At 40.8% G+C, this 24915-nt stretch overlaps 1 protein-coding gene across 1 annotated transcript in view; it reads right to left on the reverse strand.

Annotated features, from left to right (window-relative positions):
- The window catches only part of SLC16A10 (solute carrier family 16 member 10), a 125419-nt gene extending 100854 nt beyond the window's left edge, over positions 1-24565 (reverse strand). Inside the window, exon 1 of the mRNA XM_026511632.4 lies at positions 23963-24565. Within this exon, the coding sequence (XP_026367417.1) occupies positions 23963-24299 (337 nt within the window). The 5' untranslated portion in view covers positions 24300-24565. The remainder of the gene's footprint in view (positions 1-23962) is intronic.
- Positions 24566-24915: the final 350 nt, after the last annotated feature.

The following is a 24915-nucleotide window of genomic DNA, read 5'->3' on the forward strand; positions in this document are numbered from 1 at the left end:
ACTTTCACCTTGCTTACTTCCAAACGGGATTTGAGGGGAGCTATTTTTGTGTCAGTAATAGTAAAATATTAAGTTCAATCCTCTTATCAGAACTCCTGGACTGGTTTAGGCCAGATGATAAGGTCTATTCAGAGATGTGGCACATGGTTACCAAGGACAGATAACCCACTCAGTCCCCTTACCTGGCTTCACAGAATCATACCTGGCTTCAGAGTTACCGCACAGTCCAACCCCTGTCTTCATCATGACACCCTCCAATAACTATACTTTGGTCCCTTTCCTATTTTGACGATTCTCTTTCCTTGGCTTTGTCTTCCTGGGTCCCTGCAGTAATCTTCTGAATGGGGATGAGGGCATTCCTTTAGTCAGATCTGAACCAGCTTCTCTATTTGAGTAGGGCACAGAAGGAAAGGAAAATTAGGTGCCAATACTTAATCTCAACTGCTTTGAGCCTTTCATAGCTTCCTTCCTTGTGGTGCATTGTCTGCAAACAACACCTGAGGTAATTCATCTATGGATGCCAGATAGGATGAAATGAATGAGTAAAAAGAGGTTTTAAAGCTACCATAACTTTCATGAAATTTAGTGACCAGGTTGTCTTTGTCTTTTACCATTTGCATTGCAGTTTTTTCCATTATAATTACATTTCCTAAAATTAGAGTAGATTGCCAACAAAAAGCCCTGTAAAGCCAATGGTCTTAATAAAGTTTGTATGAAAATTTTTTTACCGTGAGGTAGCAATATGCATTTATTACTTATACTCCAATTATGTTGCATATTTTTTCATGTTTACTACATTTCTTCTTTAGTGAATTGTCTGTTCATGTCTTTTACCTATTTTTGTTTTGGGGTGCTAGCTTTTGTAAAAACTATAACTTAAGACAATAATGACATCAAGTCCAATGTTCTGTCCTTTCTGAAAAAGTAGCCTCTAAAATGCCAATAATTTGGCTCTGCTCTCCCTTTCCCTTCTCCTCTCCTTGCAGTACAACAGAAAGGGCGTTAGATTTGAAATTAAGACATTGGTTTATTGCTGCCTCCCTGGTATTTACTTACCTACAAAGTGAAGAAGCTGGATTAACTGGCTAGCAACACCTTGAAGGTCTAAAACTTTTTCAGCCTATTACTCTTTTCTATTCTCTCTTCAGTCATTACCAGCCCCAGTCTACCTATGATGGCAAGATGATTTAACTGTGAGTTAATTATGGGACTTTTTTTTTGGGGGGGTAGCTATAAATCCATGGTTATATAAAAATCAAAAACAAGAAGTACAGAGAAAAGAAATGGTTGTCATTTTTCTGTGATAAATTATAAATGATAAAATTCGCTAAGATTCTACCATCTCAGGGTCAGACTGTGGCTCTCATGAGGATGTTAGTGGCATTACTGCAAACAAATAGCTTCAAAGCAAATAACCAAATATTGACTACAGCAGACGCAGCCCAAAAATTTGGTTTATTTGGTAGTGGAAAAGAATAAGCCAGTCACATTGGCTTTGATCCTCCCACTTCTTTTTACCAATCCTCTTCAATATTCTGATTTCCACACAATTGCACTAGGCCAACTTACTTTGAAAAAACAAAATTAAATAATCAATATGTGCAGTGCAAACGCAAACCTGGTTTAAAATGTTTTAGTTTTATCTTCAAAGGGCCACTACTTTTAGTTTTCTAGTATCCTCCAACCTACCATCTGCCATTTTCTTAAAGAGAAATTCAAATTTTTCTTTAAAGGATTCGGTTCCCCCGAAAAAAATAAGTACTTTTTTTTTTTTTTTAACAAATGGTGAGGGGAGAAACCCACTCAAAATTCTACCATTTGAATACAACTATTTTTTTGTTTTTGATTTTTCATATTCCCTTCATCTTTGTTCATGTTCACGTACATTTCTAGAGTCATAGCATGGTACATCTGCTCGTTTCACCAAACATTTCCTATGTTGCTACATAGTAATCATTATCATTTATAGTAGTAATATAATCCATAAAACAAACTGTCATCATTTATTAAGTCATTTCTGTATTTAGGGACATTTAATTTGGCTCTGAAGTTTCACTTTTTTATAGTAGTAATATAGTGGAGATCTTCATGCATAGAGCTTTTTCTTTCCTATGAGTCATTAGGCAAGATCCTAGGGAATGAGATTTTGGGTCAAACAGTATGACTATATTTGGCACTTTTTTACAGATCTTGCAAAATTTTATTTTAATCAAACAATAAGGACTATTAAATACCCAAGTGTGATACTAATATTATGGGATATGAAAAATATTCCTTTTTAATGGACGTAGGAGGTTAAGGACCCCTAAAGGTAATGTGATCAAACAATATCCCTTTCAGCCCCTGGATTCCTCACAGCTTGGGGCATAATAAGCAAACATCCTACTGCAGTCCTTTCATCTGGTGGTAGCATGGCAAAACTCAAACACTTTTCAGGTTTCAGTAAAAGGATAAAAAATAATAATAATAAAATAAAAGGGATTCATAAGCTTCATGACCCTATTTTAAAAGTCTCTTTATCCGATTTCTAGGCACGATAGTATTTATTTTTTTTTAAGTAAGCTCTATACCCAACATGGGGCTCCAACTCACAACTTCCAGACCAAAGAGTCGTTTGCTCCAGCAGCTGAACCAGCCAGGAGTCCTGACCATACCTACTTTTGTTCAACTTGTAACAGTTATTCCCATGATCTGACCTCTCTAGACACCTTATGACTAAGAAAGAAAGAGTAAGGGAGCAACCAGAAAAATGGCTTCAAAGAAACAAAAAATGGAAACATTTTCTTACTACTTAATTAACACCAAGAAATAATGCCAGCCAATCCTCTTCATTCTGTGACATCTTTAGCATTAAAAACTTTGTCCTTTTTATCATTACTGAAACAACACATGATAGGTCTCTTAATTCATACAGAAAAATGGAAATGTAGAAAGCCCCCAGTCTTCCCACAAAGGCAGGAGCAACAACAAAACCTGCTGTGGTATGACAGACAGAGGAAAAGCCTGAAAGAACACAAAATCAAATACTGCTAGAAGATAAAATAGGATCCACTATATATAGACTTTTGCAACTTGCTTTTTATGTAGCTTTTAAATATGTAATTTTCATTATGAAACACAGCATACAGAAAAGTACAGGAATTCACCAACCAGCTTTGTCTAATCTTAATTTTTTGTAATACTTGCTTTAGATTTTAAAAAATAAATTATAGGGTTGAAGCCCCTTCTGTGGCCCTGTCCTCTACATCCTTCCCTTCATAGAGATGAACTACATCCTGAATTTGCTATCATTTCTATGCATTTTTTTAAAGATTTTATTTACTTATTTGAGAGCAAGAGAGAGTGAGAGAGAGCAAGAGAGAGCAAGAGGGGGTGGGGAGGGCAGAAGGAGAGGGAGAAGCGGGCTCCCCACTGAGCAGGGAGCCCGAAGAGGGGCTGGATCCCAGGACCCTGGGATCATGACCTGAGCCGAAGGCAGACACTTAACCTGCTGAGCCATTCAAGCGCCCCTCTATGCATGTTTTTATATTTTTATTACATGAGTCCATTTCAATAAAATATATCTACCAGGCGCCTGGGTGGCTCAGATGGTTAAGCATCTGCCTTCAGCTCAGGTCAGGATCCCGGGGTCCTGTGATTCAGCCCCTCCTCAGGCTCCCGGCTCAGCGGGGAGCCTGCTTCTCCCTCTCCCTCTACTATTCCCCCCTGCTGTGCTCTCTCACTCTGTCAAATAAATAAATAAAATCTTTAAAATTAAAACATATCTACCTTATTTCTTCAATTCTAAGATGCATTTTTTCATATTAAAACATCTATAAAATTAGGACGTATCTTACAAGCAATGAATTCAGTGTATATAAAATAGTGGTGCAGCTTAGCATCAATAGTGTGTCAGATTCTATGAAATGCAGTATTGTTCTACATGTTTTTAAATGAAATGTTGATGGTATCATATTAAACATTCTACAACTTCATCTTTTCACTCAGTACTATGTTCTTGAGATTTGCCAATGTTATTACATGAGTGCAACATCTTTAAATGTCGATTCACCATTACACACCACAGGATTAGAAGTCAGTGAGGTAAGGAGGAAACGCTTGCTAGTGGAAATGGTAACCTTGGTGCTTAAATGTGCCTGCCTGACTAAAATAAAGAAAAGGAGTAACAGACATGACAGAAATGAGAAAAAAAGGAAGGAAAGAAGACCAACAGAGGAAGCTTCTTGCTTGATTTCTGGGTAACTGGCAACACCAGACAGCTGAGTAACTAAACATGACGACTCAGGAATAAAAGTGATGACAGGAAAATTTCTTTCCTAGATGTTTGTGCTACCGTTACCCCAGCGCCGGGCCCAAGATGCAACCTGTTCAGGTCAGCCTAGCAGGCACTAAGACCCCCAGATCCCGCCTTCGCACAGCCGCCACTTCTCATTCCCACCAAGTGGGCACAACACCAGCATCAGGATAGGGCAGGCCTGAGGGATGAAGAGACAGAGCGCATTTACACAACCGAGACTAGAACCTCCGGCTTTGTTTCCTTTCATTCTGCTCCTCCCTGCCCCTCCCCTGCCCTCCCCCAGCCCCCCTTCCCCTCACTGCCCGCTGTATTTAGCGGAGGAAGTCCATTTCAGAGACCTATGTCTTTGTCTGTCTGCTCTCCTACACGTGCATGCATTCACACACACACACACACACACACACACACACACTGAAAAGCCTTAATAATCCATCACTCAGGATTAGATTTTGCTGATGGTACATACGAAAATTTCCATTACTGTTCCTAAAACCAAACTCCAGTTTCAGCTTATTGAGAGTGAAAAAGAGTAAGAAAATAATAGAACTAGAGCTCCTAATAGCTTTTCTTTATTCCTTCCATATGATCCAAAAATACCTTACTGGAGGCAGATTTTTTTTTAAAAAGGACCTCTGTGGGTTTTTCTACACACAAACACAGAGCCCTTACCTTTCAGAATCAGAGGACATATTGTGATTATTCTTATAGGGCTGTTATTTTATTGCTAATTAATTCTTATATGTGCATTTTGCCCCTTTATATCCATTTAAACATAAGCCAGTTGGGAAAAAAAAAATACTTTATCTAATACCAGTTAACAGAGAAATCCCCATATTCGTGCATATTTCTTAAATAAAAAGTATTACTGAGGGGCACCTGGGTGGCACAGCAGTTAAGCGTCTGCCTTCGGCTCAGGGCGTGATCCCGGCGTTCTGGGATCGAGCCCCACATCAGGCTCTTCCGCTATGAGCCTACTTCTTCCTCTCCCACTCCCCCTGCTTGTGTTCCCTCTCTCGCTGGCTGTCTCTATCTCTGTCGAATAAATAAAGAAAATCTTTAAAAAAAAAAGTATTACTGAATCCATTAATAAATGTAGCTATAAAAAACATAATTCCTAGTTTATTAATACATTAACTATATATTTTCATATTTAATAAAAAAGGCAATATTTTAAACTCTAGTGTTTTTTATTTCATACAGGGTAATAGTACCAAACAGTCCCAAACAACTTTGTAGGTTTTCTTTCTCCAAAACATAACCATAAGCCATAAAATCCACTGGCATTCCGCTGGTTTGGAGTATTCTGCAACTATGGTTCCTGTTACCTGCTGATATATTTGAAGTGTGTGTGAACATAAATTATTGGGACATTCCTTCAACTCTCAAATTTGATTAACTCACTTTCTGTCAAGTTATCCTAATTAACCTACAGCCTTCAAGCTCTGGGATTATTGCTGCCAATTCTGTACAACCATTTGTTTAATGCACAATCTTCTCTAATACTTTCCAAGGTGAAATTGCAAATATAAACCCTTTTTGATTTCTACTAATTAACTAGACATTGGAATGTGGCATGCACTATAATCTGTATTAATGTGTGAATACAAGTCTTGCCTACTTTATATGAAGCATTCAGAAAGAACTTATTAAACTGAAATAAATTCTTTCAGTGAAGGACTTCCACGTGTTCAAAAACGCCACTGAATGCCTACTATGTACCAAGCACTATGCCAGGCAGTACAGATATAACTGTAAAGACACACACAGATAGCCTCTGTACTCACGGACCTTACGAGCCTAGTACGGAAGACAGACATTAACAAATAATTACTACTAAGTATCAAGAAAGCTAATGCCATAATTTGTGCCTTGCACAGCACCTGCCAAAGTTAAGCTCAGTAACTACTATTATCAATATCTCAATCTCAAAAATACAAATACCGTATCCAGTAAAGGACTATGTTGAATTTACAGATCAGGAGTAATAGAAAGGGAGGAAAAGAGATGACAAAGTCATGCCTCAAATTAAAATTGCAGGACAGTGATGGGTGCACAACATGGTGAATATACTCAATGCAACTCAATTGTACACTTAATAGTGGTTAAAATGATAAATTTTATGTTACATATATGTTACCACAATTTTAAAAACTACATTTGGTTGTTAAATGTTTAATCAACTTTACCAAAAACATGAGGTGTATAAAAGGTAGAGTGAAGAGGAAGCCACACAGCACAGAGCTGAAAAGAGACAAAAAAACGTAAAATTACTTTGCTTTGATGCTTTTCCAACTTTACATCAATTGTTCAGTTCACCTTCCCTGGTCACTTATCAGGCTGCAGAGCACAGTTGGGGGGCAAGGGGTGGGGCAGAAAAAGCCACAATCTTAGAAACTGGTTTCACCACAAATTCACATTTTCCAATCTTGGTTGAGTTCTCAGAGCTGTTATCATTCCTTTTTCTTCTCACTACTCAGTTCCCAAACCTGCCACTCTCTTCAGACCCGCTCCTCTACCCCAACACGTGACACTTAACAAATATCTTCTCAGAGAAAACAAAAGCCCCTCAGCTTCCTGATCCTCAGCAATCCTACCTCCACCTGCTCCTGTTTTCACTTTCTTCTCTCCAGGTCCTGAGTTGGCGGCACCTCTGGCAACCCCCCAGCCCTCCACCACCAAGCCCCCAGCCCTCCACCACCAGCAGTGCTTGGATTCCTTATGGGACTTGCTCAGGAACCTGATTCTATTCATCAGCCACTTGGTAACCTCATCTCCCTCTCTACAGGCTCCCTCTCCTCAAGCTACTCCCATCTTCTGTAAAGTTCATTATTAATCTCCCCCATGCTAACCCTCCTCTAGCTACTATGCTATTTCTCCTCTTGTCATTTCTCAGCCCGCACCTCCATCACTGCTCCCCGTTCACGGCTCCACAAACTAATCGAGCCCCACTCACCTCCACCCACACCAATGAGTGTAAGCTAGCTGAAGTCATCACTGATTTCCCACAGACTCACTTCAATGGACCCTCTTCAGTCTTTTTAAAAAATAGGAAATTTCAGGGGCGCCTGGGTGGCACAGCGGTTAAGCGTCTGCCTTCGGCTCAGGGTGTGATTTCAGCGTTATGGGATCGAGCCCCACATCAGGCTCCTCTGCTGTGAGCCTGCTTCTTCCTCCCCCACTCCCCCTGCTTGTGTTCCCTCTCTCGCTGGCTGTCTCTATCTCTGTCAAATAAATAAATAAAATCTTTAAAAAAAAAAAAATAGGAAATTTCAGGGGTGCTTGGGTGGCTCAGTCAGTTAAGCATCCAACTCTTGATTTTGGCTCAGGTCAGATCTCAGGGTCATGGGATGGAATCCTGGTTGGGCTCCACACTCAGCAGGGAGTCTGCTTCTCTCTGTCTCTCTCTCTGCCCCTTCCCTGCTCAGGCACACACACTCTCACGGGTGCTCGCTCTCTCTCTAAAAAATAAATAAATCTTAAAAAAAAAAAAAAAAGTAAATTTCAGCCATATTTGACGCTCTCACCCAATTACCCAAGTGAAAAATCTGTCTTTCCGGAGTCCTCCACTCACTGTTTCACCTCCTCATGTAGTCACAATTTCTTTTAATTAAAAAAATAATAATAAAATAAATATCCTCTTGTAAAATTTAAAAATACAGATAAGCATACAGAATAAAACTTAAATTAAAATAAGGTGCACAGGAGACATGAAAACATAGGTAACTACACACAAATGTTCAAAGCAGCACTATTCATAACAGGCAAAAACTAGAAACAACCGAAATGTCCATCAAGATGTGAATGGAGGGACAGCTCGGTAGCTCAGTCGGTTAAGCATCTGCCTTCGGCTCAGGTCATGATCTCAGTGTCCTGGGATCAAGTCCCGCATTGGACTCCTTGCTCAGCGGAAAGCCTGCTTCTCCCTCTGCCTGCCACTCTCCCAGCTTATGCTCTCTCTCTCCACCCCAATAAATAAATAACATCTTAAAAAAAAAGTGTGAATGGATAAAAATTTGTAGTATAGGCATACAAAGGAATACTACTCAGCAATAAAAAGGAATTAACTACTAATATATGCAACAACATGGGTGAATCTTCAAAACCACCATGCTGAGTGAGCACTAGAGACAAAGAAAATATACTGTACAATTCTATTTATACAAAATTTTATAGCAAGCAAAACCATAGTAACAGAAAGCAGATCAGTGGTTGCCAGGGGCCAGGGTAAAGGGAAGACTGACTGGAAAGAGACACAAGAGAACATCTTGGGGGTGATGGAAAGGCTCGATCATGATTGTGACGGTTGTTCACAACTACATGCATTTGTCGGAACTCATCAAATTGTAGACTTAAAATTGCTGAATTTTATATGAAATTATCCCTCAATAAAGTTGGATTTTAAAAATTAATTGAGTCAGGGTGCCTGTGTGGCTCAGTCGGTTAAGTGTCTGAGTCTTGATTTTGGCTCAGGTAATGATCTCAGGGTCATGAGACTGAGCCCCACATTGGGCTCCGCGCTCACCGAAGAGTCTGCTTAAGATTCTCTCTCTCTCTGCCCCTCCCCCATGCTCTTGCTATCAAATAAATAAATCTTTTTTTAAAAACGAGCCTTCTAAAATGTGTCCTAATTAAGATTCCTAAACCTTCCATTGTTTTCTAAAGTCCTAACTTATATTTTGGTTCTAAAGCCAGTCAGTCCCACATACGGTCTTTTATGTTTCTCATAGTGACACAAACCCTTCTCTAGTGACTGGAAACAATACTTAGCAGAATTCTGTTTTGTTTCCAGAAACCTTATAAAAGCAACAACTTGTAATATACACAGATGAATTTTATCAAAATGGTTTGATTGTGATAAATAAGTAATAGGTCTCTGATTCCACCCACATAACTACCTCATTTACTCTTAAATATAAAGATTAATTGGGAACCTCATGAATGAGGACCTCAAACTCCAAAAAGTGAATACTAGTCTGCATTTGAGACACCATACCCATGCTGAAAACACAAGGCTAAGAGTTCCTCCTTTTTTTTAATTCCTTTGGGACTGAAATGTATACCTTTCTTTATTCCCATCCCCATCCCTAGCATCTAATACAGTACTTAAACAAAGTTGACTCCTTCAAAGTATTTAGTCAATGCACAAGTAAATGGAATTGCTGTCCCCAAAAGACTCACTTCCTAACAACCTATATTCAAGCCAATGTTATAATGTAATTAACTTGCCTAATTCTAATAACGAACACCAGATACACAGGTCACAAGGCTTTACCTGTTATGAACTATGTTAATCCTCCACTAACAGGCTTTGAATGCCCACCTGAAAACCCCAAGGTAGTGTATTAATATATTTTCCCGTTGTTCCATTTACAGTGTCCAGAGTCTTAGAATGATCAAGCTACAGTGCAGGACAGAAAGGGTTGCAGGCAACCAGCTTCCATTCACTTACTATTAGACTTAGAGAAGCTGATCGATTTTGACAGTTCTACTAACTAACTTTTGCTTTCCAAAAAATTAAGGATATTTCTAGCTAAATAGAGTAATTATCCAAAGATTAGTGACCAATGATTAATTTATCCTCTTAAGTGACCATAAATAATGGGGATTACATTGCCTTGACATTTTTCCATAACCCATTCTCAGTTGCCACCAGACACCTGAAGTTATCATGATGAATTAGAGGAAGACGACAGATTAATTGGATTAAGCATTACTTTTACTAAATTTTTTTTCCAAAAAGAGTAATAGTCTGCCTTTTGATTTAGGTGACTCGTTATCTGTTTCCTAAACAAAGTTACAAAAAACTACCCCATATACAAAACTTTAACAGCATACATATAACAGATGAACGCGAAGTTATAGAAAACAGCGTGTTCTGAAGTCAATACCAAAACTCTACACTGCTCTTTTGTGATTCCTGACCTTTGCTATTAGCAAGTCTTTTTCTGCCTGGTGTGTTGCCATGGGATTTAAAAGACTACACGGCTTCTGTTTATCAAACTCTGAGAAAAAAGCGCTTTCATTGGACTTCCCTTTTCCTCCCCTCCCCATAACCATTAGATACCAAATGTACTTGTCAGCAAACCAGTACTTCAGTTCATCCCAGAGAGCACAACAGGAGACAAGCATGGTCAAAAGACCGCATTAGACCTGGACATTTGTTTTAATACAGACCTTGTAAATGAAGCCAAATAATACTAAAAACAAAACAGTTACTGGAAAGGTAAGAGTTTCTTACCCAAAAAGGCAGATAGCCTCTTCTTACACAACTATCAATTCCCTTTCATCCGCCCCCTGTGCTTACAGGTTCTTCCGCCAGGGTCACTGCACTTCCAACACCTTCAGCCGGGCTTGAATCACAAGAGAGCAATTCAGGACCTGAGTTCTGGGAGGTGACAGCACAGCACGTGAGTCAACACACACGCCCACATGATGGCTCTGTGCCAAGGTGCTCGATAACAACACCATTTGACATATCCATGGCGCTTTATGCATCCGAAAGCACGCAGACCTTCTATTATCTTGCTGGAGTCTCGCTGCTATGCCATAGGACTCAGAACTAAGGCAAAATACACCTGGGTGTGGCCAGACGGCAGGTTATTACCCGAATTAGGACCAACTCCATTCCCGACCAGCGAGCAGGTGAGGACACCTCCTCCTCCCCCTGCCAAACCTCAGATGTCTAGTGTGATGGAACTGCAAGAGTCAGTCCTGGTTCTCAACAAACGGTGCAATACTCCACCCTACTCCTAGTCAGAGAACTTAAATTCATTTATACTCGTTCTCCAGTTTTCCTAGACAATTTTTTTAAAAGGGAGCCTACACTGAAAAGTTAGCTGTTTTCATTATGAATTGTAAATGAAGTAGCTGACTCAGTTACGAAACTCTGTGAAGACGAGTCTACAAGGTAACATCTGCCTGTCGAACGGGTTTTCCACCACCGTCAATACTTTAAATTTGCAATACATAAATTAATGAAAACTATTCTAAGCTATTCTCATAGTCTCTTGGTCTAGAACATCTTGAAAACAAGACTTACAGACTGGCTTAATTACATCACGGATGAAGGAAAGAGTAAATGCCAATAGCCTTAGAGACTGCACTAAACTACAGGGGAAAAAATAAGTCTTAGGACTACACTTTGGAAATACTTAAGACAATGATAATAATATAATTCTGACCTTTGGGAAGTTACAGATCTCAATAAGAGAACTCTGAATGCTAGAAAGACTTTTCAAAGGAATGAAGCTTTGTTACTTTCATTTTTAATTTTTTTTTAAAGATATATTTATTTACTTTTCAGAGAGAGAGACAAAGACAGAGAGAGCACAGGCAGGGGGAGCAGCAGGCAGAGGGAGAAGCAGGCTCCCCACTGAGCGGGGAGCCTGATATGGGACTCGATCCCAGGACCCTTGGATCATGACCTGAGCCCAAGGCAGACACTTTAACCAACTGAGCCACCCAGGCATCTCGAGATTTTGTTACTTTTAAATAAGATGATTTCAGCAGATTCAACTAAACGCCTTAGGAGCAGCCCCCAGGTCTGCTTGACACAGAATTTCCGGATTTCTCTTATTACATCATGTTCCTCTTAGAGACACGTGCTCTTTCCAAAGCTCTACCTCTGGCTTCAGCTTCAGTCTGAGGCTCCAGGTATACATTTCCAGTTATCTGCTTAACATCATCCCCTGATGTCCTGCTGGCATTTAACACTCAAATGTCTAACATCTGAGTCAGTCTTTCCCTGTCAATTCCCCCTCCTCGTGCCCCTGGTCCTGGCAGTGGCACCATCCACAACTGTCTACATAATTTGTAGTGCCAGTACAGGAATGAAAATGTGGGGCTCCCAGTTCAAAAAGCATTAATGCAGAATCCAGATGCAGGCATCATCTCTGCTTCCATGTCACTGTCTACATACAACATTTGCTCAAATTCCCTCAGTCTATCCTTTAAAACGTCTCACATCTGTCCCTTCCTTCCCATTTCAACTACTGTGCCTCCCATCTCACCCAGTTCTCAGCCAACGACTTTACAATTGGAGTTCCTCCTACTTCTTTCCCTCTGCAACCTAGTCACATTTTTTAAGGCACTACTTCAGACCCCTTCAATATCTCCCCATTGCCTCTCTATTAAATCACATCCAAACTTCTTAACTCAGCATCCAAACCTTCCATTCCCTAGCTCCACCATTCTTTTCCACCCTTATCTTCCATGAATTTCCTTACATACAAATCCTGGCTCTAGGCAAACCAAACACCTTCCATTCACTAAAAAAGTCCAGGGGGTACTCAGGTAAAAACAGCCTGGGTCACGATGCCAAAAACAAGCTCAAATCCAGCCCCCACTACTCACTAGCCTTAGCTGCCTATCTAAAACATGACAATCATAATAGCAGTTATACCATATAATTATTGGATAGATAAAACAAGATAAAATATAGAGTAAAGCACAGTAAAACATCCATTATTAGGCTGCCTCCTAGCCCTTGCCTAGGCCTCACACTCTACCTGAAATAGCTCTTCCTGCTAAATCTGCTGAAGAAGAGTCTATTAATACTTTAAAGCCGAACTCAAAAGCTACCTCCATGAAGCCTTGCCTGATCAACTCAGAAGTCATTCTGCCTTAATACCCATCATCAGGCTATTAAGGAGGGCATGTATTGCAAGCAGTACTGGGTGTTGTACGCAAACAATGAATCATGGAACACTACATCAAAAACTAATGAACATAACATAATAAAAATAAATTTAAAAATTAAAAAAAAAGTCATTTTGCCTTCCTCTAAAAACCTACATCTTATTCGTACTGTGCTTAACATGTGTAGCATATTGCCTTAGAGTTATTTACGCTTTTGCCTCCTCTCACAACCCTCATGTGTATGGAATACATCAAATTTATTCATTTCCTGCATGACCCCTACCTACATAGTTTGTGCTCAAAAAATGAAATGATTTCTGTATCTTTTTAAAAATAAATAAAATGAAAACATTTTTTAAGCACACATACACCCAAATTAAAGCTATTTTCAACTGAATTGGCTGGGACTGGAGGGGGCAGAGGCAAGACGACAGCACACAGAATGAGACAGGGCTGCTCCTGCAGACTTGATCCTCTGAAGGATGAGGTGTCACCCTGAAGAGTCAGGACGTCCTTCCAGCCAAGTCTCCAGATGGTTCATTTCCATCCCCACTTTTAACCCCAAAAGAAGGCCTTGATTAACACCTGTGCTAAGAGCAGAGGAATGGGAACAAGGGTATACCCCACCTGCTAGGTGTGTCAGGTGAGAATCTAAAAGAATAATCTCAGGCCTTCCTAGCATTCCCACTTGTGGTAACAAATTTACTCTAACATATTTACTGGTATGTGTCCCCTTGTATTTCCAGGTATTATACATAATTGCCAGGCCATTTTGCTGCTTCTAAAGAACTCAAAAACTGGGAAAACACATTGCCCTACAAGCAATGAAATAAAAAGTTAATTTTTAAAAATAGCATTGACACTTATCATATTAGCAAATATTAATAAAAATAAAACTTAATATTGGTAGGGTTTTCAGGAAGCCAATATATTGCTGGTGCTGTAAGTCTTCCAAAGAACAATCTGGCAATGTGTAACAAGTGTTATAAAATTGTTCATACCCTTTGAACCAGTAATCTCACTTTTAGACATATACCCCAAGGAAGCAATCCAAGGGAGAAAAAACAATTTCTTTGTTCAAAGATGTATACAGATAGAATATTTACATTGCATAACACTGCCTGCAATTCAAACATCTGTCAAAGGAGGCCTGGTTAGTAATCTAGGATACAGCAGTATGGCAGAAGGCCACACTTACTGAAAACCTTAAGTAGGTATACTATGTGGTACAGAAAAATGTACCTTAAAAAGAATGTTCACCGAGAAATTGAAAACAAAAGTTTTTTTGTAAGATGGTATCAACACTCACTTGGAGGCAAAATATAATCTGAACTGACATGAGACTATTTATGGTCTTTATTTGTCCACTTGCTCTGAATACCCACAGATTTTGCTGCAGAAATAATGTATTTGATTCCAGGGTGCTATCTCAGATCCCCCTGTAAGATGTTAAAAAATTGAGATATATGTAACAGTTTACTTTTTTTAAATCCAAAAAAATGTGAACCCTAAAGATATATGGCCCCAAGAGTTTCAGATAAGAGACTGCGGCTCTGTACTAATAACATCTATACACATGCAAGTACATTTGTATATATGTATCTGTTATAAATTTGACGTAAAAGAGTTAGTTTGGTATTCCTTGGCTTTCCATTTCCAACCTATTCCATAATTAACATTTTTCTCTGAGTAGAAAAAGACAAAACCTAACACATATATCTAAAACTCCACACATCTATCATCTATTCCTACAAAACAACTATTCTTAGGGCAAGTTTACTATTATAGTCATGAAAGGTAATATTTCTAATGGTAATGGTGAATTATTTTTAATATTAGTATTTTTATTATAAAAGTAATACGTGTTCAACATGGAAAACTTAGAAGCCACAGAAAAACCAACAGAAAGCAAGAAATCCAAAAACATGGCACTCAGGGATAACTATGGAGTTGGGGGCATTGCTGCCAAAGTTTGAGTGTTACATTAGTGTAGAACAATGGCAACATTCTGCCCCCATTTGCACTAAAACATCAATTAACTTTGTGGAATGTTATTGTTTAAACAACTATTGACAAATGTGAATCCTTTGAGATGCTGCCATTTGAAAACTGGAACATGAAGTCAAAACTAATAAAAAGGATAATTAAGCAAGATGAAAAGGTGTTTACTATTAAAAAGTCACAGACTAACCCTCTCGACTTGGCATTAATACCAATCCACCCTGAAGAGTCAAGAAATATCTCCACTTAATTAGTGGTTTTCTGCTTTTATAAAGCATAGCTCAGAATTGGTTTTGGATTCAGTCTAAGTTTGTCACAAGAATAAATTTTGACTCTCTGAATACATACAGAACACCATTTACGCAATTCACTCTTTAGCAAAAAAAGAGAAAAAATGTCATAGATGAACAACAGACCAATGTATAAGCTCTAGTCGGGTGCTTCTCCTTCTTCTGGGGGAGCAGCATTTCTGGCCGACTTTGTTCCCTCTTGATAAACATAAAAGTCTCATAATCCTTGAAAACTTTAATGCACACCGCCAAGGGTAGTTTTTTGTTTTGTTTTTTTTTAATAAACGTGCCTTGGGGCACCTGGGTGGCTCAGTCGGTTGGGCGTCAGCCTTTGGCTCAAGTAATGATCTCAGGGTCCTCGGATCCAGCCCTACATTGGGTTCTCTGCTCCGGGAGGAGCCTCCTTCTCTCTCTGCCCCTCCCCTCTGCTCGAGCGCTCTCTCTCAAATAAATAAATTATAAATTTATAAATAAATAATTTAAAAAAATAAAAATAAACTAAATGTACCTCTCCGGAACTTCTGATATGTTTCTCCCAGTGGGGGGACACCGTGCTGCCTTCTCTGACCCATACACCTCTCCCGACTTAATTTAAGCAGAAACACAGCTTTGGTCCATGTGCATTATTTCACATCTGTATTTCATATGTATTCCCATAACTAAAAATTAGTGAAATGAAAAAAGATTTCCAACTTGGAAATAAGGCATGTCGTTTCCTCAGTTCTTTTAGCTCTAGTTCCTATAGGAAAAGTGGGGAGTTATTTCTGCTGTTACTGAAGATACCTTAGCAAAGTACAATCACACACATTTGGTACATGTACATGTGAAAGCACTGCTTTCCTCCATCACTCCAGTCTCAGAGGGACTGGCTCTTGTGTGGTGGGTTTGCACAACTCCCCAGCAGCACTGGAGTCGCTCATTCAGAATCACTGTCAAGAACAACACCAGAATGCACGAGTGGCACCGGGCTAGGCTGGTGCTCGGAGCTGAGGTGAGCCAACTGTTCACGGAGTGTTTGGGAGTTAGTTTGTTTTTGTTAAGGTTTGTTTGTTTAATCTGAATATGAGATCAGATCTCTAATTGGATTGTAATAACTCTAAATGGAATTCTATTCCAAAAGCAACTTCCCAGGATTTCTGATAGAAGATACTGGCTAGAAGATACCATTAAGGTTCTAGAGAATATATAGGCAAATATGCAGAAAATAGTTTCAAGGGAGAAAGAAGGCAGGGTTCTACACTTCAGGACAACTTTAACACAAGTACAAGTTTTTACCCAGCTGAAAAGATGCTCTTAAATTCAACGTAATAGGTGTAAATACTGATATCATGTGCCACAACCCTAAACTGTGCAAGTTCCAACTTTCTTATCTATAAATGGAGGTAACAGCTCACTATAAGACTACTCTAAAAAATAATGTATAAATATGTATGAATGTATATGAAAGCCTTTATGATAAAGGAATATGCAAATTAACACTTAAATATGAATTATTCTTAAAATGCCATTCACAGAATGCTGGATTAGAATAGGTTGCAGTTAGGTTCTCTGTCTTCCACTTTCAAGTTTGTTTTTGTGTTTTGGGTTTTTGGGGTGTTTTGTTTTGTTTTTTTAAGTAATCTCTAACCCCAACATGGGGCTCAACCTCACCACCAGGAGATCAAGAGTCACATGCTCTACTGACTGAGCCAGCCAGGCGCCCCTCTGTCTTCCACTTTAATCCTAATTCATAACTCATTTGAATTCATGCTAACCCCCAAACGTTCCAGTGCATCAAAAACGTAACAACAGGGGCGCCTGGGTGGCTCAGTCGTTAAGCGTCTGCCTTCGGCTCAGGGCATGATTCCAGGGTCCTGGGACCGAGCCCCGCATCGGGCTCCCTGCTCCGCTGGGAGCCTGCTTCTTCCTCTCCCACTCCCCCTGCTTGTGTTCCCTCTCTCGCTGGCTGTCTCTCTCTCTGTCAGATAAATAAATAAAATCTTTTAAAAAAACAAAAAAACAACAAAAAAAGTAACAACAGTTGTATAAAATCATTGTTTTGCCCCATGGTTGTGACAAAAGGAATACCATTCACCAGAATCTTATAAGGATTAACAACCACACTGCAGAGAGGAGGGGCACACTAAAGGCGTAAAGGCAAAAGATAGCAGGGTAAGTTCAGGAAAAAAGTGCAAGGCTTTCAGCTTGGCCAGAGCACAAAGAACAAGAAGGGAGAGAGGTGAGAGGCAAGGCTAATGGATCAGGAAAGGGCCAGAACTCGAAGACCTTTGGTGTATGGAGTAATGAGTATCACTGATGCCTTTAAAGAGAAAAATGATGTGGTCCTATGTTTCACATTTAATCACTCAAGTGTATAACTGAGGACAGAGAGACCAGTTAAAGCATTAATTGAGGCATTAAAAGGCATGAATTAAGACAACACTAAAGGAAAGAAAGGGGACTGATTTATGAGGCATTAAGGATGTAAATGTGAAAGGACCTAGTCTAGTTTAACAAAATAGAAAAAGGGAGAAATAAGAAATTAAGATGAATTCAACCAGAGGTGTCAGACACCAAGAGAATTCAGAAGGAAGGATAAGTATATTTGCAAGTGGGCTGTTGTTTTTGGTGGCAGAAGAAGATTGTACGGGGTGGCTAAAAAATGCGTTCATTTTGAGTATGATATACCTGTGTACCCAAACGGAACTGTCCAGATATAATAAATATGGGTCATGAACACAGAAGAAATTCGGAAATAACCCCAACAGAGCGGCTGGAGCCATGGGGTGTGTGAGACACCCAAGGAAAGCAGGAAAAGTGAACCCAAGTACGTGGCCTGGGATGGAGCCTCAAGGAGTTGCAATATGGATTCAACAAGAACCCATACAAAAAGATACAACAAATCACAAGAGCACAGAGTACAATTTATTCTAAAAGATACCTCAAAACCCCTCCTGAAGTAACTCTAGTATGCTTTTATTTTTGACTGATTTCGTTCTTTGAGCAGTTAATTTTATTGATAAAAGTTCAATGATAAAACACCACAGGAATACTCCTATTGTATTTGATCAGAATTCATTATATACTATTCATACTGCTCCATCTGGCTCTGAATTCAGAAACATTCTGGAAATGGAGTCCAAAATGCTCACATCATACTCATTTCTTTATTATTCCAAAATCCTGGAACCATTTTTGTGATCTAATGACCTACCGTAACAGGCAGTCTAGGTGAATTTACATGGAACATAAGATTGGATGTTTTAAGGTGGAGGAGAACTAAAGAGATTAAAGCATAACAGCCATAAGTGAGCTCTCTTAGTTTTTCAACCTCTTCCAGTGCAAATAACAGGCATTTTTCCTATAGTAAAAGATGTATTGGACCATGAACCAGATCATTCATTCACCGTAATCAGCTCAACAAAACACCATTACTAAAAACCTTCCTAGGATATAGAAATTATTAGTTATACAGGCAGCTTCCCCATCCCCCTCCCACCACCACACACACACAAAGCCCTTAGCATAAAGGCCAGATATAGCAGTTCGGTTCTGAAGAACTACAATCAACCTCCTACAAGCTTAGGTGTAGCAAAAAACTGTAGTGTGTAGATATCAGCATAACTGCAAATATGAAAATTAAAAAAAAAAAACCCTTCAAGAGTATGCACTGACTTGAAGTTTCAGGGGTGCCAGTAAGACGATATTGAGAGATGTTACAAGATGCATTGTTCCCTAAATGTTATTGAAAATCCTACTTCATGATGTAACTGTCTAAAGAACAATCTACCTCCGTGTAGGGAAGGCAGAGTTGCATTAAAGACTGTAGCCAGAGAGCCTCCCTTTGGAGACCTTTTCAATAATCCACTTTTCGTTAAAACTACTGAATTTTTAATACCTAGATTTGTACTTTAAATACCCAAGAAGGGAGGATAACGTGCAGTGTTTCCCAAACTTATTTAACCACAGACCTCCACTTTAAAGAAAGGCTATTAAAGAACACAATTTGGAAATTACTAAAAGAAGGAAGAGTCTACTTGACCAAGCCTCTGGACCACAAAGACATAATATCTTCAAAAGGATATCATTAACTACCCTAAATACTGATTCTGAAAACACACTTGTTTTAAATAAATATATTTTAAAAGTGAATATACCATTAAAATATTTCTCTTTTTTCAGGAAGAAAACAGATAAAGAAACTAGATTAATATCCTAGTAAGATCCCAGAATGTCCGTAGCGCTGTATCTGAAGATAAAAGAACCCTTAATTCTTTTCCTTAATCAGTTCCATGAAGGAACTAAAAATGGGTTTTCCAATATCCAGCACACTTGTGATTTCTAAGGGAAAATAACGTTTCAGTTAATTGTAGGAGCTGTTTTAGTTTTCCCTAAAGCATCTGATATACCTGTGCACATGTGAACAGGTAAAAGGGGAACTGAAAAGAGACAACTCAAGTTCAGCCTGCTCCCTCCGATGCAGCAGTATGTGTGAAGCATAGCTCTGAGTATCCTGTCATTGGCAGCTAGGATAACTTAGTGGGGCTGTGAGGCACTCCACATTTTTCTCTCTTTCTACTGCCAGCTTGTAGTTCAGCTTGCTTCCCCCTTCCAGAGTCCTAAATTCACAAAGTAAGATTTATTACCATAGAGAAAGAAGCCATCAAATGCCTTTCCCAGCCCCCACCATTCACAGGAATTTCTTAGAATTTCAGCTTTTTAAAATTAGATTTAGTCCTGATATATTGCAAATGCCTCAGGGAAATATTCTGTTTACTCATTTGTATACCACAGCAGATCAAAAAATCCTTGGGAACTGCTGACCTTGTTTCTCTCAGTTACCATCTCCGGTGCCAAGCACAGAGAGTGTCAGAAACTTGGTAAACATTTGTAGAATGAATAAGGAGTAACATTAAGATGTATAAACTAGCCTATATTTTAGTGTGAATGAAATTCTCCTTTTCTGAGAAGTTTTGGGTAGATCATCAGTTGCATTGGAAGAGTTAAGATAGCCCTGAAGAGGGCCGCCTGCGTGGCTCAGTCAGTTAAGCCTCTGCCTTCCTCTTCGGTCATGAAACTGGGGTTCTAGGATCGAGCCCTGCATCAGGCTCTCTGCTCAGTAGTGAGTCTGCTTCTCCCTCTCCCTCTGTGATCTCTCTCGCTCCCTCTCAAATAAGTAAATAAAACTACAAAAGATAGCCCTGAAGAGAAAGCCTGAGAAAGGCTCCTTTTCAATTCTGTCTGGAAACATCATCCTACCATGGATCAGTCTAAAGGAACATGGTTCTTCAAAAGAAACCCCATACTTCTGCTGAAGGCCATATGAAAGTATCTTGTGGGGCGCCTGGGTGGCACAGCGGTTAAGCGTCTGCCTTCGGCTCAGGGCGTGATCCGGCATTATGGGATCGAGCCCCACATCAGGCTCTTCCGCTATGAGCCTGCTTCTTCCTCTCCCACTCCCCCTGCTTGTGTTCCCTCTCTGGCTGGCTGTCTCTATCCTGTCGAATAAATAAATAAATAATCTTTAAAAAAAAAAAAAGAAAGAAAGAAAGTATCTTGTTTCTCCATGTAAGTCCCTCTACAAAAATCTATTTCAATGAGACATCAACAATTGGCAATCCTTTACTGACAGCAAAGTAAGACCAAGAAACAGGGACCCTAATCTTCAGACTTCTTTTCTAACCCTAGAATTCCTGGTATAGTACTCAATCAATTGCTAATGCTTGAATTAATCAACAACATAAAGAACGCTGGATTAGCAGGTTATCTCGCCAATGCAAAGGATCAATCATTAAATACCCCGTTTCTGGAGTCAGATAAACCTGAGATTGAATCCTGGCTCCACTGCTTACTCTGTAATACTGAGTTTCCACATATGAAAAGAAAGATATTAAATTAAGCCTGTATCATGGAGTTGCAATAAGGTTTAAACAGGAATGCATGCAGTTCTTTGCACTAGGCCTGGCACACAGTCCTCAAGAAAAGTGAGCTATCATTTAGAAACCTAGATTCACATTCCACCACTACCTCCCTACGTATCCTTGGGCTCATCACTAGGAAGAAGGCAATGAAAACATGAAAACAAAATTAAGTGCTCTCTAATGCTGGGATTATCAATCATAAATAAGGTATCAGAAAACGGATCAAAACTTCCTGAAAAATAAAAGCCTTAAACAATTCAGGTATTTTTTGGCATTGTACTTCAAGTTTGCATACATTTAATCACAGATGACTCAGCATCAGAATATCAAAATGAAAAGGCCTGAACAGGCCGACTTCGGGTATTCTCAAATACTTCGGTGCCTGCTGGGAAGGATGGACCTGATGAAACACCTGTGTGTGCTGGCGGTGGGGGTGCAGGTCTCAGTACTAACTGCCTTAAAGACAATCTTGTTTCCATTTTTTTTCCACAGATGAGGTTAAATCTTTTTTCTTAGACCTTAAAATTTATCACTTATCAGCTCTGTATAGCATAGCATCCAAGTAAAGGTCACTGTTCAATCTAGCTGCTGTGTTATACAGAACCATTACAAGTGCATAGGCAGGCACCCACAGCACGGTCTGGTTCTCAGTCACCACTTACCCTGCGGTGGGCACCTTTGTGCAAGGGCACAGCCAAACACAGCAGTCAGGCAGATAAGCACAAAGATCTTCAGTATTCAACTGGCATAGGTATACCTGTATAACTATTTATACAATATACACCCACACATACACAAACATGACAAAGTTGTCAGGATTTAACTGAGTAAATGAAGAAGGATATTCATCAAAAATGAAAATACAGAGCATCAAAAAGTTCAGGAGAGCAGATTCCTGTCCCCTCCCTCACCTTCAGCTGGCCAGTCCTGGGATACTGTAGCCAACAGGAACTTTGGGGGTGGAAGATAGGTAGAGGCTTCAACATTGTAAAACTCCAACCCTCGGCAAAACTATGGCCTTTCCCCAGCACCTGCTCACTCACACGCTCACTCTCATAAAATGAAGATAGGGAAAAAAACCCCACAGATAGCAAATGACCTACTCACCTGAGTTTGCAAGAACAGTGGTAAAAAAAAAGACTGTTGTCTTGTTGTTTGAACTGCATTAAAAATCTGCAATCCCAGGCAAGGATATGCTAAATGCTGAAGGAACCAGTCTTAAAATGTTGACTGTCAATTCTGCCTCCTTGAACTTTTCCCTACCAGATATCCAATGCTCATATAAAAAAATTATTTTTGTTCAATATTGCATATCAATCCTACTAAACTTTACAACAGTTGCCTTCCATTAAAAATAAATACACGACATTACATTTCTAACACTGTGGCCTGTGTAACACCGTAGTTCAAGAGCTATTTAAGGAACAGAAATTCCAGGTTAAATATGGTATATTATCACATCTGCAAAGAGAGAATGTACAAGAATATTCATTGCTGCACTGTTTATATTAAGTTTGGAAGTAATCTAAATGGTTTTTTAAAGGGAGAATGCATTAGTAAAGTATAATACATTCATACAATGGAAAACCTTTAATTAAACTATAAAGAATTTAAGCCACCAGCTCAAATTGAAGTATTATGTGGGTAAACTGCAAACAATGCAGAGTAGAAGAAAAGCAAGCTGCAGAATGATACATGCAATACTATTTATACAAGGTTTTAAAAGTCCCAACATTACCTCTGCCCTAGAATTTGTTATAACAGTCTTGCATGTTCCTTGTATGCACAATAAAGACCTAAGGAATATTCACTCTAGAAATAGAAAATTAAGGTTAAAAAAAAAAAGACTATTAATCATATAAAGTTTCCCCAATGGCAGGGAGGAGCCTTATTTAGTAATGGAAATCACTTACCCCTTTAAGTCATAAGATGGGTGTTCTATCTCCATTCTACTACTCACCAAGACACTATTTTACCAAGCTTCAGTTTGCTCACCTAAATGGGGTTGACACCTGCCTCACAATTGAAGTGAAATAATGTATGTAGAAGAGTTTATACAAAAGGTCTTGGACTTGTTTTTTTGCCTATCAGTCAAGAAATCACGTAATAATGCTCTACAGGGAAAAAGATGTTGAGTCTGCACTTTTTCATCTAGTCTCATATATGATTAAATATGGCAAAGAACACAACAGGAAAGGGCAACCCCTCACCTTCCTCCTCCCGGTCCCCGGATCTGGCTGCCTCCTATGCTTTCTATATTTAGCACACAGTGCCCCCCCCCAAAAAAAAAAACAACAAACAAAACACGAAACCGTGGCTCTTGCAAAGGCTCCCTTTGGAACTCCCCGTGACCTTGGAAAAAATCTCTTTAATCTCGCCAACCCTGCCTCCCCTCACCACACACACCCCTCTGCAGCCCCGGAGGCAGATAACCGAAAACCCAACGGTCATGGCCAAATAAGAGACCGTAAAAATCACAGTGCAATGTTGTTGGGTTTGAAAGGTTCTGTTTGTTTTCAAACATTCAGAGGAAAGTATACCTTAGACTCAAACCCTACTCCTAGAAAGAAGATCTGGGCAAGTAAGTTCTGCAACTTGTTTCCAAACACACAATCCCCACATCTGGATCCAATACAGAGCCAGGCACACCGAGGCCCCTGAAGCGGCAGGAGGCGTTTGCAATAGGACAGACCCACCTCTCACACCCTCCCGCACACAGGCACCCACCCAGGCGCAGACGCTGGCGCGGACACACACTCCGCACGCGGGATGCGCCCAGAGGCCCCGTCCCCGCTCTCCCCCCACTCCCAGCTGGCGCGGCGGGCTCCGCGCCTCACCTGTCTTGAAGACCATCTTGTCATCGTCCTTGGACCCGAAGGTCTTCAGCATGGCCACGAAGAGCACCCCGCAGGCGTTCTGGATGCCGAACACGGACCCGTTGCACCACATGGCGGCAAGCATCACCAGCCAGCCCCAGCCGCCCTCGGGAGGCTGCGGGGGCTCAGCGCTCGCCGGCCCCGCCAGCTCTACCTCCACCTTCTCGACGGACGCCTCGGGGCCGTCCGAGAGTCCCGGGCCGGGCAGCGGGGCGGCCCCCACGGTGGGCGCGGGACCCGGTGGCTGCGCCTCGCTCGTCCCCCGCGCGGCGGCGGGCTCCTCGGGGAAGGGCACCATGGCCCGAGGCGGCCCCCTCGGGCGCCAGGGGAGCGCGAGGGGTGCGAGTTGCCGGCTGGCTCGCCGAGGAACTGCAGAACGCCGAGCGGGCGGGCCGGTGAGGCCGAGGCGAGGGCGGTGGAGCCCCCGGTGGGCGGGCGGCGCAGGGCAACGGAGGTTGCAGCCAGGAGGAAGGCGGAGGCGAGCGAGCACCTCAGAGCTCAGGGACTCGGGCCTCCAGTCCACAGCCCCGCACCCCCCACTGCGTCGGGGGCCCGCCAGCAGGCTCTTAAAGACGCCCCCCGCCCGCCGGCTGGGGGCGTGGCCGGAGCGGGACGTGCCCCAGACTCTCCAATGATTGGGCTTCAGGAGAGCGGAGGCGGGGCCCACCGCCTGGAGGAGCCAAGACCCAGGTGCCCGCGGGTGGCCGTCTCTGCGCGCGCGCCTGCGGCAAGGCCTCCTCCTACCCAGTGGGGGGTCACAGATGTGTAGGTTACCTCGCGGCAAAGTATTAACGGAAGGGGCGCGAATCCTCCTAGGTACAGGCTGGGTGTGTCATCACACAGCAGTACGGGAGCTTCTTTAGCCTTAGCTCTCTGACAGCTTCACAGCCAAACTAACATTGCCTTTTTGTTTA

The sequence above is a fragment of the Ursus arctos genome, unplaced genomic scaffold (genome assembly GCF_023065955.2).
Source record: "Ursus arctos isolate Adak ecotype North America unplaced genomic scaffold, UrsArc2.0 scaffold_13, whole genome shotgun sequence".
Taxonomy (NCBI): Eukaryota; Metazoa; Chordata; class Mammalia; order Carnivora; family Ursidae; genus Ursus; species Ursus arctos.